Source organism: Leptodactylus fuscus, chromosome 1, assembly GCF_031893055.1.
Source record: "Leptodactylus fuscus isolate aLepFus1 chromosome 1, aLepFus1.hap2, whole genome shotgun sequence".
NCBI classification, from domain to species: domain Eukaryota; kingdom Metazoa; phylum Chordata; class Amphibia; order Anura; family Leptodactylidae; genus Leptodactylus; species Leptodactylus fuscus.
Genome location: NC_134265.1, coordinates 115978698 through 115995495, shown reverse-complemented (window position 1 = coordinate 115995495; position 16798 = coordinate 115978698). Strand labels below are relative to the sequence as shown.

General features: G+C 42.6%; 1 protein-coding gene across 4 annotated transcripts in view; it reads right to left on the bottom strand.

Annotated features, from left to right (window-relative positions):
- Positions 1 to 16798, bottom strand: part of TTC28 (tetratricopeptide repeat domain 28) — a 450602-nt gene that overhangs the window by 39773 nt on the left and 394031 nt on the right. For all 4 annotated transcript variants that reach the window (XM_075276534.1, XM_075276535.1, XM_075276536.1 and 1 more), the window contains one exon: positions 1314 to 1458. In XM_075276534.1, coding sequence (XP_075132635.1) covers positions 1314 to 1458 — 145 coding nt within the window. The remainder of the gene's footprint in view (positions 1 to 1313; positions 1459 to 16798) is intronic.

Genomic DNA, 16798 nt, shown 5'->3' with positions numbered 1-16798 from the left:
ATTATATCCATGCAAATCCAATCTAATAGATTGGCTGTGTGGCAAAAGTATTACTGCTGTTTAAAAGAAAAAAATAAAAAGATTTAAAAAGTAAAACAAAAAAGTTTTCGATAATGATGGATTATTCTAGGTATCTTCTAGACAGGGAAGACTTGAGTGATATTTTTATTCTACTTCAACCCAATCAAGTGGTTTACTTTCCACTGGCATCATCTGCTTGGAGTTTTCTTTAGTTACTCTTGGTTCCCTCACCATTGAAAATATTTCCCTATGCATACCTCTGTCGTACTGTATTAAACCATTCACCGTTTGTGCAGATTGTCCACTGGGTCAGGGGCTGGAAATAGTGATTATACCACATACAGTGTTGTATGATATAAACATTGGCAGCTGCAACGTACCTTAGGGGGCCTGGTGGGCCCTGGCTGCTTTTTTTTTTTTAATGGGCCATTACCTGCTGGAGTAAACTCAGCAGGTAATGGGCCATATTTACTTACAAACCACTACTCCTGCTCACAGCCGCTTCCACTTATACTTCTGCCCTCCAAGGGACCCTGTGTGTCTCATATCACATTGCTTTGGGTGCAAGGGAAGTGGAGGTGGCTTTGAGCAGGAGTGGAGATTGGAAAGTAAGGCTGCGGGCCTGTGGCAAGAGGGGGAATCCCATGAGATTTGTTTTGCGATATTTGAAACGAACACTGTAGGGCCTACTGTAGGATATTATATTGTATGGAGGCTGCTGTGGGACATTATACAGTGTGTGGAGGGGCCGCTATTGGACATTTTTCAGTGTGTGGAGGGGCTGCTATGGGACATTATACTGTGTGGAGGAGCCGCTATGAGACATTATACTGTGTGGGGTGCCACTATGTAACATTATAATGTGTGGAGGGGCTGCAATGGGACGTTGTACTGTATAAAGGAGCTGCTATGGGACATAATACTGTGTAGAGGGGCAGCTATGGGACATTATACTGTGTACAGGGCCGTTATGGGACATTATACTGTGTGGAGGGGCCACTTTGGGATATTATACTGTCTGAAGACCAATTGGGACATTATAGTGTGGGTATATGGGGTGTTATACCATGTGGGGGCCAGGAAAGCGTGTGTTATATCAGGGGTGGGGAGGCCCAAGTCAAAAGTTTGCAATAGGGCCCAGTCTTTGCTAGTTACACCCCTGGATATTAAAACATCCAAAGCATAATGGAAAATTACTGTTTGTGTCAACCTAAAGCAATCAATCACACTGTTTTAATATGATCCTGAAAAAGAAATAAGCATAGAAAACTCTATAAATCTTATATCCTTACCCCTTCCATTGGTGCCAGAAGCAAATCATAGAGGGCCCGAAGAGGTGGCTTACTAGTACAGGCTTGTTTTCGAGGGAGGGAAGAGGTATTTTCCTTCACAGGTGACATAGTGTTACTGAACAGGCTGGTCATGCTTTGGCAACTTCTAAAAATAAAAGAACCAAAAAAAAGTGTTAATGTTTCATCTTTCAAAGTTCATGAAAGTATATTAACTTTTGTATTCATTTGACAATTTTTTTTTATTGCGCCTCTGTCTGCCTTTTATCTTTATCCTCACTGCGGCTCACAATCTAAATTCCAATTTAATCTATTAACCTAACAGTATGAATATCTGTAGAAACACAAGCAAACAAGGGGAGAACATACAAATTCCATACAGATGTTGAACTGGTCCAGTGATTCCCAAAGTCGTCTAGGTAGACCCCCATGGGACTCAGCCGCGACGCAAATTTCCATCGTTAGATCTAATCTTCACATTTGTTTAACAAGTTTTGGGAATATGGTAGAAATGTAGCAGCAAGGGGTCCACCGAAACAAGTAAATTTTTGAAAGTGGTCATACGAGAAAAAAAAGTTTAGGAACCTCTGAACTGGTCGAATTCAAAGGACCCCAGTGCTGCAAGGTAACCGTGCTAACCACTGAGGCACTGTGCAGCCTGCAATATTACTTTTGTATTATCTTACACACATGAAATGCAAGCACAAAGAAGGAAAATGAAATCAGGTGACTATCTTCTTTTTTGCTCTAGGGGTAAGTTCACACGGAGACTTTTGGTCAGGATTTTGAGGCAGTATTGACCTCAAAATCCTGACCAAAAAGACGGCTCCCATTGAAATCAATGGGAGCTGGTCAGGTGTTTTTTCCGGGAGTTGGCTTGTTCTGGCTCCCGGAAAAAGAAGGGAGATGCTCATTCTTCAGGCTGTTTCACCTCGCGATTCGGGCTGAAGACACTCCCTCCATTCATTGGGCCTAATCTGGAGCAGAGCGTGCAACTGGATGCAACCAGTCGTGGCAACCCGTTTTTTGGACCTGAATGTTTCACCTCAGGTTCTGGTCCAAAAACCCCCGTGTGAACTTACCCTAAGGGATGTGTAGCCTGGCTACACACATTAGACAGGCACATTAATGTTGGCCAAACCCTCTGATTTTGCTGGGACCAGCTAAACTTCTATTTTGTGTGGGTGTTGCCCAACTTTTACCTGAAGGTAGATATCAAGGGAAAAAAGGATTAGACTGTTGGAGTTTATCATGCTTTACCTTTTTGTTTTCTCAAAGGAGATAAGCTGCAGGCTTACTATGCAAAATGAGAGCTAGAATTTTGCCAAAATTCTGAAGCAAATTTCTGTTCAGAATAACAGAAATTTGCTAATTGGTGGTAGAAGTGTAAAATGCTCGGGATGCATCCTCTAGCATCAGGCACTGTGATAAATCTGGGGCAGTTTAAGACTGCAATGGTGTTTGGAAGAGGTGTAGCGCCATCTAGCAAACAAGGATAAGCAAGAGGAAATGTCACATTCTGCATTTTGTCCTCAAATATACAGAAGGTTTCTTTTTGCCAGTTTTTGTACAAATGTCATAGGAAAAAAATTATAGCATGGGCTGTATGATGCTATATATACAGAAGCATTCTAGGAAAGACCTATCAATAGGGCTGACCTGACCTGTCAATAGAGCCTGAGAAGGCAGAGGTCACACAGTTCAATATTAAGGAGTTGTATGGCCGCCGTACAGGCTCTAAGCACACAGCTCTGCATGTACATGGGTAAGTAAAGCTTTTGTCTCCTGGCATCCACTGGAGCAGACTGAATAGTGCTTAATTTCTCGCCACTCAGGTGTAATGAGTGAATGACTTGCTGCAGTTTATAAATGCAATACAAAATACAAATACATTATAAAATAATTATCCCTTAAATATCATTCTGCACACAGTCTCTAATAAGACTAACAATCCACTCCACTTTTAATTTCACTCAATGTAACCGTGAATATTTTTATGGGAAGTTTCAATTATGAACATTATGAGACTCTTATCTGAGTTCTCCTGCACGCCAGACTGTAAATTTTGCAGGAAGGCTCCGGTAATGTGGGTTGCTATGACAATCTGAAGAGGACAGGACAGAAATGCCGTAAAATGAAGAATAATACATGCATGTTTTCCTATCTTTGCACTTTGAAAAGTTCATTATTGAAATATCGCCTACAATATTACGCCATTACCTGTGCGGTTCGGTGGTGCAAAGTCAGATTTAATTATAATGTAACATTTTGTTTAATGGCTAATGGCAATCTGTACATGGATAATATTTTTAAGGTATGATAATGTACTTGAAATTTGTAAGGTTAAAAATGCAGTGAAATTCATCTGGAGCAAATCTGGTTATTTTAGATTATCTTGCATTGCATTTATAGAATCAGATTTTTTTTAAAAAAAAATTTAAAATCATTTATAAAGTACATTTTCTGGGAATTTATATGAATAAATGACTGTAGAAAGTATGGAGCATGCCAATACATATGTTTTAATGTGCATGTATGGAAATAACCATGGCTCATTCATGAAGTCCGAGTCCTCTAAAATCATAGTGAAAAGGTGCATTAAAGATTGTTTGATCTTATATAAATATGGTACAATTCTTATATAATGGAAGTTATCATTTTTGTTTCATTACTTCAGAATTTCGAGATTCTTCCATATTCCAAACCTAAATCCTTGTGAAATGCACATTTCATGCATGTGAAAGGGATTTCCACCATCCCATTGACATGAATAGGAAAATTTGTGCTCAGATTTCTGGCAACACTATGGAAATAAGAGGCATGTCATTATTTTGGGCAGAAAATGCATGTATTTACCTCAGCTGAATGACAGTAGGGCTAATACTCATGCACCTCTGGAGAGCAAAAAGGAAATCTGCAGTAAATCCACTGCTAAAATCTGAGGGATTTCTGCTGAAAATATCCAGTAGATTTTAATCTGACATGTGAGCATAGCCTTTAGAGATGAGCGAGTACTATTTGAAACTCCTGTTTCGAATAGCACGCACCCATAGGAATGAATGGATGTAGCCGGCATGCAGGGGGCAAAGTCGGCTGGCTGCCGGCAAAGTCTGCGTGCCGGCAGCTTCCATTCATTCCTATGGGTGCGTGCTATTCGAAACGGCCATTTCAAATAGTACTCGCTCATCTCTAATAGCCTTATGTTATTTGCATCTGAGATTTTGTCATGTTGTAGATGTCTCATCTATCCATAATCCCCCAGTGGAGGGAAAATGGCTTTGTAAGCCTCCATATGCCTGCAAAGGTGCTCTCTCCTCAAGGAGTGATATTATCCCCAGACCCTGGTCTATAGTCTCTCATCTCAGCCAAACCAGTTTTCCCGATGCTGTGCTGATGAGATCCAACCAGACTGAAACAGTGCTGTCCACATCTGGGATTCTGTTCCTTTTGGAATAGATTTACTGGTTTGGCTAAACCCCGCATCATAGCATAAGGCTTGTTGAAAAAGTCATGCACGATGTTTAAGGGGCTACCCCTAGAGAGCAGCAAGTAGAGGTATTGTTTTCCTAATTACATCCTGGAAAACAGATTTGCATACTGTATATCTCATCTATCCTCTATGAACTAAACACAACAGCAATATTAATCTCTCTGTGGTCTTGCCCCTTACCTAGGAAGATATAAAAAGCCCTAGATAGGTTTCAGTGGAGTTTCTCTATTGTAGTGAAGGCGATAGCGGAGTACAGTGCCTTGCTAGTACAATATAAATACATGAAACTAATCATTACTGTTTCATTCGCACAAAGTACTCATGGACCCCCATTCCTCTAATCACTGGGGACCCCCAACGATCAGACTCTGATCCCCTATTCTGTGGTTTGAAAATCAATGATAAAAGGACTCAAGGCCCTGTGTAGCAAAATGCAGCTAAAGAGAAATCTGGGGAAAAAAACTATTGTTTTTCATTGAATTCGCAATTCCGCATTTAAGGTTAACATGCAAGTTTTTTCAAAACACAGTCTTTCTACATCTTTTTTTCCACAATGTATGGATGAGGCTAATAAAATCTCAATATTTTTGCTGGGACTGTGCAGTGGTCAAAAATGCTGCGTTGATACTTAGGTGGGATCTTACGCTTAGGCTAGAGACACAGCTTTTTTCTTGCAGATCTTGCAGCGCTTTTTTGAATCCATTGTGGATTCTGAAAGATGGAGAATTCTAAATAAATATATATATATATATATATATATATATATATATATATATATTATTAGATAGATAGATAGAGAATAGATAGAATATATATATGTTTCCCATTCCTTTTGAATCCACAAATGGCATTAAGCTTAAACCTAAGGCCCCATATTGAAGAAACGCTGTGCAAGCAAACTCCCCTTCTAACTTGACTTAAAGGGTTGTTGAGTGTTCAGGAAAGTTGAAAGATATGTGCAGGGTCTTGTTGGGGAGTCTGTTCTAACACTGTATAAGCCTTCATACATGGTGTCCTATCAGTTTTTCTGCTGCTAATATCCCTGGTTTGGCGGAAACACATTTTACTTTGAGGCTGTGGGTATGTACAATAAGGAGCAATCTGCACCCCCCCCTCCCACACACACATACACCCCTATCCATTATAAATAGTTTGGTTTGTTTACATGCAATTTTGTCAGGAGTAACTGTACAAGTGCAAAGAAATAGCTGAGGAAAACCCAAGTGAGCCTAACATAAGAGATGCAGGAACAGTAAACTGTAAATATAGAGCAGGTATATGCAGATACCTACTACATGTTAGCATTTACCGTGCAGGCATGACACAGGAAAAGCACAATCAGTAAGGCGGATTGCTGTCTGTGAATAATATTTATTTTGTAAGTTGTGATATGTGTAGAATATTCAGTTTCAGCAGTTTGCATAAGTGATGTGAGGAGAACCAGCCCCTCCAGCGCCGCACCTCCCATGAGGCGACCTGAAGCAAGCGCTTCAGGCAGCGCTATGTCAGGACCCCAGGGAGGGCGGCATTTTTTCTTACCTAAGCCAGTCCAGGACAAGCTGGACTGGCTTAGCACGGAGTGGTGGATTGGGGAGGCCACTGGAGCAGCACTGCTCCAGCAGCCTCCCCTCACGCTCAGGCAGAGAGCAGGTCTTCTCCGTGCCTGCTCTCTGCCTGCGAACAGCGCTAAGCCCCACCCCATTCGCTAAGCCCCACCCCGTGCTGCCACGCCCCCTCCTCCCCGGGGGGGGGGGGCGGCTTTCTGTCGTTCGCTTCGGGCGGCGAAAGGGGCAGGTTCACCCCTGAGCCCCTCCCATCTGCATTCATTGTGTAAACAGACCAACCCCTCCCCCTTCCACTCCTTTTGATCCGTCTTGCATCTATGGAGATGAATCTAGCCTAGCAACAGAGAGTGAACGGTAAATAGCTAGAAGAGAAACACCTAGTGGCAGGAACTCTAGATGTTTTTGAGGTGAAAAACAGTAACATTTTTAATTGAAGTGCATTACATTTTGCTCCAGAATCACGTGCTTTATTAAATGAGACTAAAATGTCTGAAAAGTTAGTGATCATTTAATAACTGCACCCAAAATTTTGTCAATTCTGATGCCCCTAAGGAACTAGCACTAAGATGGTTTCATAAATTTGTCATAAAAAATACTAGTAAAAAATTAAAAGTGGCAAATAAATGCCCTCATGATAAATTGGCCGCAATGTGTGCCTTCAAAGCTGGGGTTCAATTGCTTGGGTAGCCGGTAATGGCCTTGCCAGGCACCTGTCCTGTACTTACAGATCACCTAATTTACTAGAAGACATTATCATGGAGGGTGTTGTGTTTCTAACTATATGAGTGATCTACCGATAAATACGGTGGTGTAAAATAATGGCAAGTGAAGAATACTTTTATAGAAAAACATTTACCAAGGTATTATGACTGGATGGCTCTCTCTATAAGTGAGGAAAAGGCCTATTCTCTTCCTTATCTCAATAAAAAGTGCTACAGGATAAGTAATGGTTTCTTTTATCTTGAAAGGAGGTTTTATTGCTTCACTTGCCTCGTTCATGCTGATACAGCATCTTCTTTGTCTCTATAGTCAAGTATACTTTTCTGAAACAGCTATTGATTTTCCTGCACAAACCATGAAGATGGCGAGTTTATTTTTCCACTTCTCAGGTGTAAACAAAAATGACAAATGAGCAACAGTGGATTCAAGAGGTTCCTAAAATATCTGAAGGCTTTGCTTTTATTGGTCAATTACAATCACCACTACTGGAAAGTAGTGTCATAGAACAAAATTAAAGATGATATATCCAACCTGTTCAGTCCAGGAATAGCTATCCCAAAAAAGTGATCTACCCTGTGGGAGTTGTACCTGAACCCTGGGGGTCCAATGTTAATGCACCGCTTGTCCTATGGTTAAAGCAGCCCTGGTGGGGAGAGTATTGCCATGATTATGATATGTAACTAATGCTAGGTTCACACTAATGCTGTGCTCTCTGTCATTCAGGTCCGCTGGGGGACCTGAGTGACAGAGTTGGACTGCTAAAATAGGGAGGCTTTTCAACCCATTGATTTCAATGTGTTACGCACATTAAATGGAACCCATTGAAGTCAATGGGATTCTGTTTTGCAACGCTGATTCTTACACGTGTTATCGTACCAGAATCAGCGCCGCATCACTCCTTGTGAATGCCCCCAAACATGGACAACGACAGACTGCTATTGACTATATTGAGGTCCATCGGGTGTCTCTCAGATGTCCGCCATTTCAAAACTGAAAGCTGCAGAGCGAAAAGACTTTTCTCTCCACCCATTCCGTTACTGCAATGGAGTCTCCAATGGATCACATTCAACTGAGACACTGGCGCACATGTGAACCCGGCCTTAAAAAGTTTCAAAAATAGTCTTCTTAGCATGCCACAAGCATAAATATAAGCAAAACTAAGCTCTAACAAATGTAACAAATAGTGGGCAACATTCTGTCCAAAATTCTAGGCGAATATCAAAGCAGGAAAATTTTACAAAATTGTTCTCATTCTTCTCTATGTTTTATATAAAAATAGCAAATATATTGTTACAAAAATACATTATACAATGTTTAAAATAGGAGTCTATTATTTGCACTATTTTATCACAAACGTGACACAGCACTGACCTCTAAGTTGGAAAGTATATGATTAAAATGAAATAAATGGCACAGAATGTGATATCCAGCAAAGTGCAAGAAAAAAAAACTGGAACAGTTCTGAGAAATAATTCATATATTGCTCACATCCCAAGCACTTTTTTGATGTCTGGCAAGTAGAATTTGATGTGCCCTAAAATGTATGTGCAGCACCAGTGGGATAATATCCCATCAATGTAATCTAGTTTAGAACCACTATATAAATATATAACCGCTCTAATTCCACGAGTCAAAGGAGGCAGATTAAAGGTTTCTCATAAATTGCCGTAATTACTGTGTAGTGCTGAAAGCGTTCTAAATCATGTTATCTTCCAGAAGATGGCACTGCTCAGCTGAATATTGGCCATTAAATAATTAAAGCGCGGCCATCTATTACAGCAGAGCTGATCCGTCTAATAAGTAGAGATTGTTTCATTTTAACAGAGATGATCACATCATTGTATCCCTACATCTATCAGTTAGTCTCACCAAGGATGTCCTTTTATTAGTGCAAATATATAAAGCCAATATAAATCTTCACTTCCTGTGTGCTCTCAGCCTGTCTCATCCACTGACTGGGGATGGAGGGGAAACAAGGGATCACTTGGGACTGACACACATAGTGCTGTATATGGATGGCACAACACCTTTTTGCTTTTTATGTGTCCTGTCGGGTCACCAGTGAGGTGCAGTGTCAGTATGTATGTATGTGTACAGTTGCTTGCTGTATACTAGGCAAATACACTATGGATTGCAGTCTTCCAACTTTTGGCTGCTTGCCTGATTTTGTCAGTTTGCATGATGTTGTATCTGGCAAGTCAGGTGCATTATTGTGCCATAATTGTCAGATGTCCCTAATTTCACTAGAAATGTCTGTTTTGCTGTTTATATCCTGCCTCATACATGCGGCATTACAATTTTAGAAAGCTGGCTGGCTGTGAAGGGGGGCAGTGACTGGCACCATATAGGGGCCACTGTGCCTGCTGCAGCAGTTGGGGCATAGCTAATACTCTTTACACAGAGTATTATACAGTTCAGTGACCTAGCTGCTGCAGAACCTTGTAGCACACGCCTCCTCTGCTACATACTCTCATTTGAAGAGGAGGAACAGACTGCTGTATATCTATGTTTGCTGCAGCAGTCGAGTCATAGTTGCATCATGTATTATACAATTCTGTGGCTCATCTGCTGCAGAACATAGTCTTAATATTATTCTCTTAACATTAGGGAGCTCTGTGGCTGGTTGTCTGTGGATGGGATAGCACTGGTTCTCAATAGTCAGTGACTGACTGCAGTAGACCACCTTCTGCACCTGCTGGGGTATTATTAATGCTAATATAGAAGAAAGAAAAATTGTATCCAGCTCACCCTCGTATACAGTCAGTAAGGCCTGGGATGCACGGAACCGAAGGATTTTTATCCGGCGAAGAAACACTTTTCAGCAAAAAAAGCAAAGAATCCAGCATATGCCAAGTATTGAATAATTAAAATCGTGAAACTTTATTCTTCAATCCATAAAAATAGTCTTCCTATCCATGTGGAGGCAAGGCAAAGGCAACTGCTAATACGCCTTGCCTTTGCCTTGCCTCCTCATTATTTTTATGGATTGAAGAATAAAGTTTCACGATTTTAATTATTCAATACTTGGCGTATGCTGGTTTCTTTGCTTTTTTGCTGAAAATATTATTAATGCTATATAGTATGTATAAGGCCCGGTTCACATCTGCGTTTGGGTCATTCCGTTTCCCTCTTCGGATGAAAAATGCAGAGAGAAAAGCGCTGCAAGCAGCACTTTTCTCTCCACATATTTTGTGCGGAAACCACACAGACTCCATTATCTATGGGGTCCGTGTATTTCCTAAGGTAACCGCTTTTTTATGCAGGTAAGGTTTGCGTTTGGGGGGTTCCCAAGCAGAAACCCATGCACACATGTGAACCGGGCCTTATACAGTTCAAGAGGCCAAGTTGCCGGAGAGCATTAAGGTCACTCCATTTTTTTTTTAATGTAGATTGTGATCCCCATATAGGGATCATAATGTACTTTTTTTTTTTCTCCTGTCAGTATATTTTTGTAGAATGGGAAGAAATCCAGGCAAACACGAGGAGAACATACTCCTTGCAGATGTTGTTCCTGGTGGGATTCGAACCCAGGACTCCAGCGCTGCAAGGCCACAGTGCTAACCACTGAGCCACCATGTTGCCCCTAGGTCACGCTATATTTAACAATCAATAAGTGACAGACATGACATTATTTCTCCTGAAAAAGAATTTGCTTACCAGATGTAGAGTTTATAATAATAAAAAATATAGTACCATCTTGTATTACTATTATACAGTGAAACCACCCAAAATCACATTGAAAAGTGGTCTTCTCCGAGATCTTCAGTATGCATAATATATGGTGGATGGTTTGGATAAAGGGGTGGCCTTCTTATACAGGTGGACTTTTGGAGAGGTTTCACTGTATAAAGAGAGGATAGATCTGTGTTTCACGGCTTGTATCCTGCTGCTTTAAAGTGATTGTGAAACTTCTATTAACTTCTACTATTCTTATAATTCATAACAGACTGTACATAATCCTATTTATTATATTATGGAAAAGAAAAGTTGAAAATACACAATATGATGACTACAATGAACTAATAAATAAAGTGTGACTTATACAGGTACTGATTTTAATGCCTTTGTGACTAGAATACATTAATTAAAAAATTCCTCAAACTTTACTTAGATGTGAGCTAAATATTATACAATTTAGCTTTCAGCTTCACTTTATGATCCAGTACGCAACTCCCCAATGAACCAACCAGATGTTGGCCTGAAGAATTCCACTCTCTGAAATACACAAATACATATCATGGTGCATAAATTAAAATACTTTACGGAATATTCCCTTGTTCAGGGCTTAAGTCAGCTCAAAGTATAGTAATAGAAACTAAACAACTATATTCCTAATATGAGAACACATATTGTGGGGAATTTATTAGGACTGCATGACAATCTTATTCCAGTCCCTGGCAGGCACAAGATGTACCTGAATAATAATAATTCAGGCACCCTCCCATGCACCAAATTTAAATCTGTGCCAGTCAGGAACTGGCATAGGTCTCAAGTATAACTCACACTAACTTTCTGGCTTGAGTTATACGAAATTTTTCAGTCCTATGTGTCCACACCCCAGCCCACTTCAATCTCTGCCCCACTCTTCCCACTTCAGTAAAAGGGATAAGCTGGGGACAGAAGAAACAATGTGGTGCATCTTTGGCACAAGAAAGGACCATGCTCCAAAGATATGCTACATCACCAGAAATCTGTCCTACATGGGTTAGTAAGTTACTATTGCAAATGTTCAGATACTCTTTAATAAGCAGTGTGTTGTGTTACTCCAGAAATGTGTGCAAATTTTACTCTAAACATCTAATGCTAATCAATCCTACTCATAATGCTCTCATTTTTCTCTTTATGACAAAAAGTACCCAACCACTAGCATCTGAAATTGCTTGTAGAAGTAGTACTGGTTTACCAAGGTAGGCCGTAGCTCCATTACTTGTTAAAGAGCACCTTTAACCACTTCCACCATCTCCATTTCTTAGCATCTGTTAATAGGCGCCACTAAACTGAATTTATTTTCTCTGGCTCTCTGTTTCTGAACAATCAATGCAGTTAGTTTTGGTGCCTGATATTCTATTTATGCTAGGTTCACACTAGCATCGCTTCTTCATTGTTCAGGTCCATCAGGGCACCCAGACAACAGATGCAGATTGCCCCAATTGACTATCATGTGGTCTGTTGGGTGTCTGTCATTTTTAAACTGACACTGACAGCGGAAAAAGTCCTCCATGCACAACTTTTTCCTTTTCCAATTGTTGGCAGACACTGCAGATAATAACGTAGTCTTCGCCTCTGTATGGTCAGGTGAGCAGTGTCAAGCAGGAGCAGAAAAGGTGGCATGATACAGAGCTCCAATCAGCACTGGACAGAGGCAGAGTACAGAATCATGCTCTTGCCTGCTCCTGCCTGACACCGCCCACCTGACAGCACAGAGCCTGGACAGCATATCAGGTATCAAAACTAACAGCACATATTGTCCAGGAATGGTGAGGCTAGAGAAAAAATTCCAACATTGACAGAATCAGTGGAGCAGCGCCTATAAAATGATGTCAAGAGCTGGATTTGGCAGTGATAGTAAAAGGTTCTTTTTAAGCAAGTAATCAAGCTCAACTGATGTGGATGCACAAAGGAGTAGGAAGCACTGTACCAAAAAATAATGGAAGATTTTTCCCAACATATTTCCAAATCCCACAATCCACAGAAACAGGTGAAGTACCATTATTTATGCATAGCACACCTTAGTGGTTCTTAATCATATCATCCCATTTTTATGGATGCTAGTGCCATTACATGGCATCTCTCTACAGTGATGTAATGGGAGAAATCCTCTGCAGGGAAGAAGAAAATGAGTGCAGGGAAATAGCTGTATGTGATTTACAGGGGACAGGAAGAACTATTGATGTTCTACAAGTAACACAAGCAGGTCGTATAGGATTATGGAGTCCTGCAGGTGTCACCTAAATGCACTTTATGGACTCTTACAATTCAACGACTTAGGTGAAGTCTGGAAAATATATTATGTAAAAAAAACAAAAACAAAACCAGCCCCCCTTACAGTGGCGGATCCAGGGTTTGTGGGGCCCTGGGCAATTGACTTTGGCGGGGCCCTACGCGCAGCGCGCCACAGCAAATTAGGCCCCGCCCACTTTTATGTTGACTCCGCCCATTCTCATTTATTTTTCATGTGATTCCACACAGTATAATCCTCCTACAGTTACCCGTAAATTATATGTCCCCCCCTCCATCTCTCCCCTTTTTCATATACACCCTTCATCTACCCCTAGTTTCATGTCCCCCCCTCTATCTCTGTCCCCAGTTTCATGCCATTCTCCCCCTTTATCTGCCCACAGTTTCATGTCCCCCCTCGTCTCTGCCCCAGTGTCATGCCGTTCTCCCCCCTTCATCTGCCCCAGTGTCATGCTGTTCTCCCCCCCTCTATCTGCCCCAGTGTCATGCCGTTCTCCCTCCGTTCATCTGCCCCAGCGTCATACTGTTCTCACACACACTCACCTTCCCTCGTTCCCCCGCAGCTCTCTCCCTCATACACATATTGTAGGTGCGATGTGACATCATCACATCGCGACTACAAATGCCGGAGCTCAGCGTTAAAACAGGAGCTGAGCTGTGACACCTCCTGCTTTAAATGCTTATGTATTCAGTTCATCGGCGTCCGTAGGACGCCGATGAGTTGAAATCGGAACATGCTGACCCAGGGCCGGCTCCAGGTTTTTATGGGCCCTTGGGCGACAGAGCCTCAGTGGGCCCCCTTGTAAAGGAGGCGGGGGAGTCGAGACACTGTGCGTCGCAGATGAAGCGAGTGACGTCATGCAGGAGTGTGGCGTCACCAACGCCATACCTCCTAGAGTAGAAAGAGGGGTAAAATGTGCGGCGCGCTCTGCGTGCCGCGGCAAATTTGGCTCCACCCACTTTTATGTTGTTCCACCCATTCTCATTCATTTATCATGTGCTCCCACACAGTATAATCCTCCTACAGTCACCCGTAAATTATATGCCCCCCCTCCATCTCTCCCCCAGTTTCATATACACCCTTCCTCTGTCCCCAGTTTCATGTCCCCCCTCCATCTCTGTCCCCAGTTTCATCACGTTCTCCCCCTTCATCTGCCCACAGTTTAATGTCCCCCGTCTCTGCCCCAGTGTCATGCTGTTCCCCCCTCCCCTTCATTTGCCCCCCAGTTTCATTGGGCCCCCTCCATCTTTGTCCCCAGTTTCATGCCGTTCTCTCCCCACCCCCCTCATCTTCCCCAGTGTCATGCCGTTCCCCCCTCCCCTTCATTTGCCCCCCAGTTTCATGGGCCCCCTTCATTATGTTCCACCTTAATATTTAATACAAAACAAACAGCCATGTCAAAAGTTCGCCACGGGGCCCCGCCATTCCTAGTTACGCCACTGTACGCGATTAAAGCAGGAGCTGTGACCTCAGCTCCTGCTTAGCTACGGCCCGGCTTGCGTGTGTAGGCGCGATGTGATGACGTCATCGCGCCTACACACGCAAGCCTGGCCGGAGCTTTAAAGCAGGAGCTGAGGTCACAGCTCCTGCTTTAATCGCGTACAGTGGCGTAACTAGGAATGGCGGGGCCCCGTGGCGAACTTTTGACATGGGGCCCCCCCCCCTTCCTGACCGACACCGAAGATCTCGACCGACTACCCCCCCCACACACACGCCGCATTCCTGCACGCTCAATTATGTCCCATAGTGGCCCCTGCACACAATATTACACCCCATTGTGGCCCCTGCACACGGGATTATGCCCGATAATGAACACCCACGAACAATTATTATACTCTGGGGTATTTTCAGACCCCAGAGTATAATAATCGGAGACCGAGGGGAGATACAGACATAAAAAAAAAAGTTACTTACCTATCTCCGGCTCCGCTGCAGTCTTTGGTGGTGTTGGCCATCTTTAATAACACACTGATGTCACATGACATTTCATACCCTCTCTCCATCTGCCCCCAGTTTCATGCACCCCTCATCTCTACCCACATTTTCATGTCCTCTCCTCCATCTCTGCCCCTAGGTTACTGTTGCTCCTCACCACACATACATACACACTCACACACATACACACTCACACACACTTACACACAGACAGACACTCTCCATCCTGCATCTCCATTCCCCCTCCCCTTCATTACCTCGCAGCAGATCTCTCCTTCTCTTTCCAGGACTGTACGGGCTATAGACACGCCCACCCAGTCATGTGACAGATGACGTCACACAAGGTCCTTTCAGCTTTCCCCCGCTCTTAGCACAGTTAAAACAGTTTGTCTGTGATAACAGCGGGGGTAGAAGAGGTAGCTGTCGCCGGGGCCCTTATGTCCCGGGCCCTGTGGCAGCTGCCTCTGCTGCTATGGCGGTAGTTACGCCACTGATCGCGTATGTATTCCAGCTCATCGGCGGACGGACGCCGATGAGCTGAAATCGTGACAGGCAAGTGCCGGGGGGCCCCCAGAGGCTCTGTGGGCCCCGGCACTTGCCCGACTGCCGAGCTGACCGGGACCATTTTGTTAGGGCGGGGCCCCGGGCAGTTGCCCGGCTCGCCCGGCCCGTGATCCGCCCCTGCCCCCTTACATCATTTTTTTCAATTAGGAATGCTTGCAGTATTTTGTAGCAATATTTAAAGAATTCATGTTTTACTTCAAAATACATTTTTCATGTAAAGTAATGCCATGCTTTATGGTGGGAAGAATATGTAAAAACATGCATGCCACGTGATGGGATTGAGATATAGAAACAAACATCTTAAGTAGATTCTGGGGAGCCATTTTAGACATACAGTAGCAGAAGTTTAGGATGAAAACACCAGTTCTGTTTCCCCCAGTCCCATTAAATTTGTTAAAAATGAATTGCCAAACAAAAAATAAATTGCCAAAAACAAAAAAGAACTTTTTGGACTAGTCCATCCTGACATAAAATAGCATTGACTAGGCAGCATATAGGATAAAGGTACAGATTTTTGTACAGCACAACATGTGACACAGGTGCACAATGATGCTTTTTAGGGGGGTTTCTTCTCCATGGTGCGCTAATATCTGGAGCCATTACTTTGTAAAAGACAAGGAGGCATTCACATCATGATTACATGTAAGGAAGAGGATAGATTACATATTGTTCTTTCATCCATCACAGCCTGGTGAATGTCCTGTCATATCAAGTGGGAACATATGGCTTACAAACTAAAAGTCTATGGGGATGATTTATCATGATGGAAATTTAGAAAGTCAGTTTTTATGGAGTTTGGATAGATGTAATGTGCTGCAGATTTCTCATGTTGTAAAATGTGTTCTAACACTTCTATTCTGAGATGGTACTTCACTTTCTAGCACCTTCCTATTTGAATAAGGCTACAACTTTTTTGTCACATTTGGTATATCTTGTGTACAATGAATAGACAGGCTAACCTGTCCACTTTTCCAAAGGGCTACAAAAAACTTGACTTTTCTTGTCAATAACAAGGTACAACTAGGAGCAAGTGCAAATGGACTGAGCAAGTGAGTAGAAACATGTCTCAACATAAATAGTGAATCAGCCCTCATTCATATCTACGTTGGTAATCTGTTCGGGGGAGTCCGCATGGGGACCCCTGCGAACAGACTACCTAACGCATTTGCAAGCGGTGTGCAGTGAAAGCACACGGATCCCCATAGACTATAATGGGATCCGTGTGCTTACCGTGAGATGTCCACAGGGAACATGC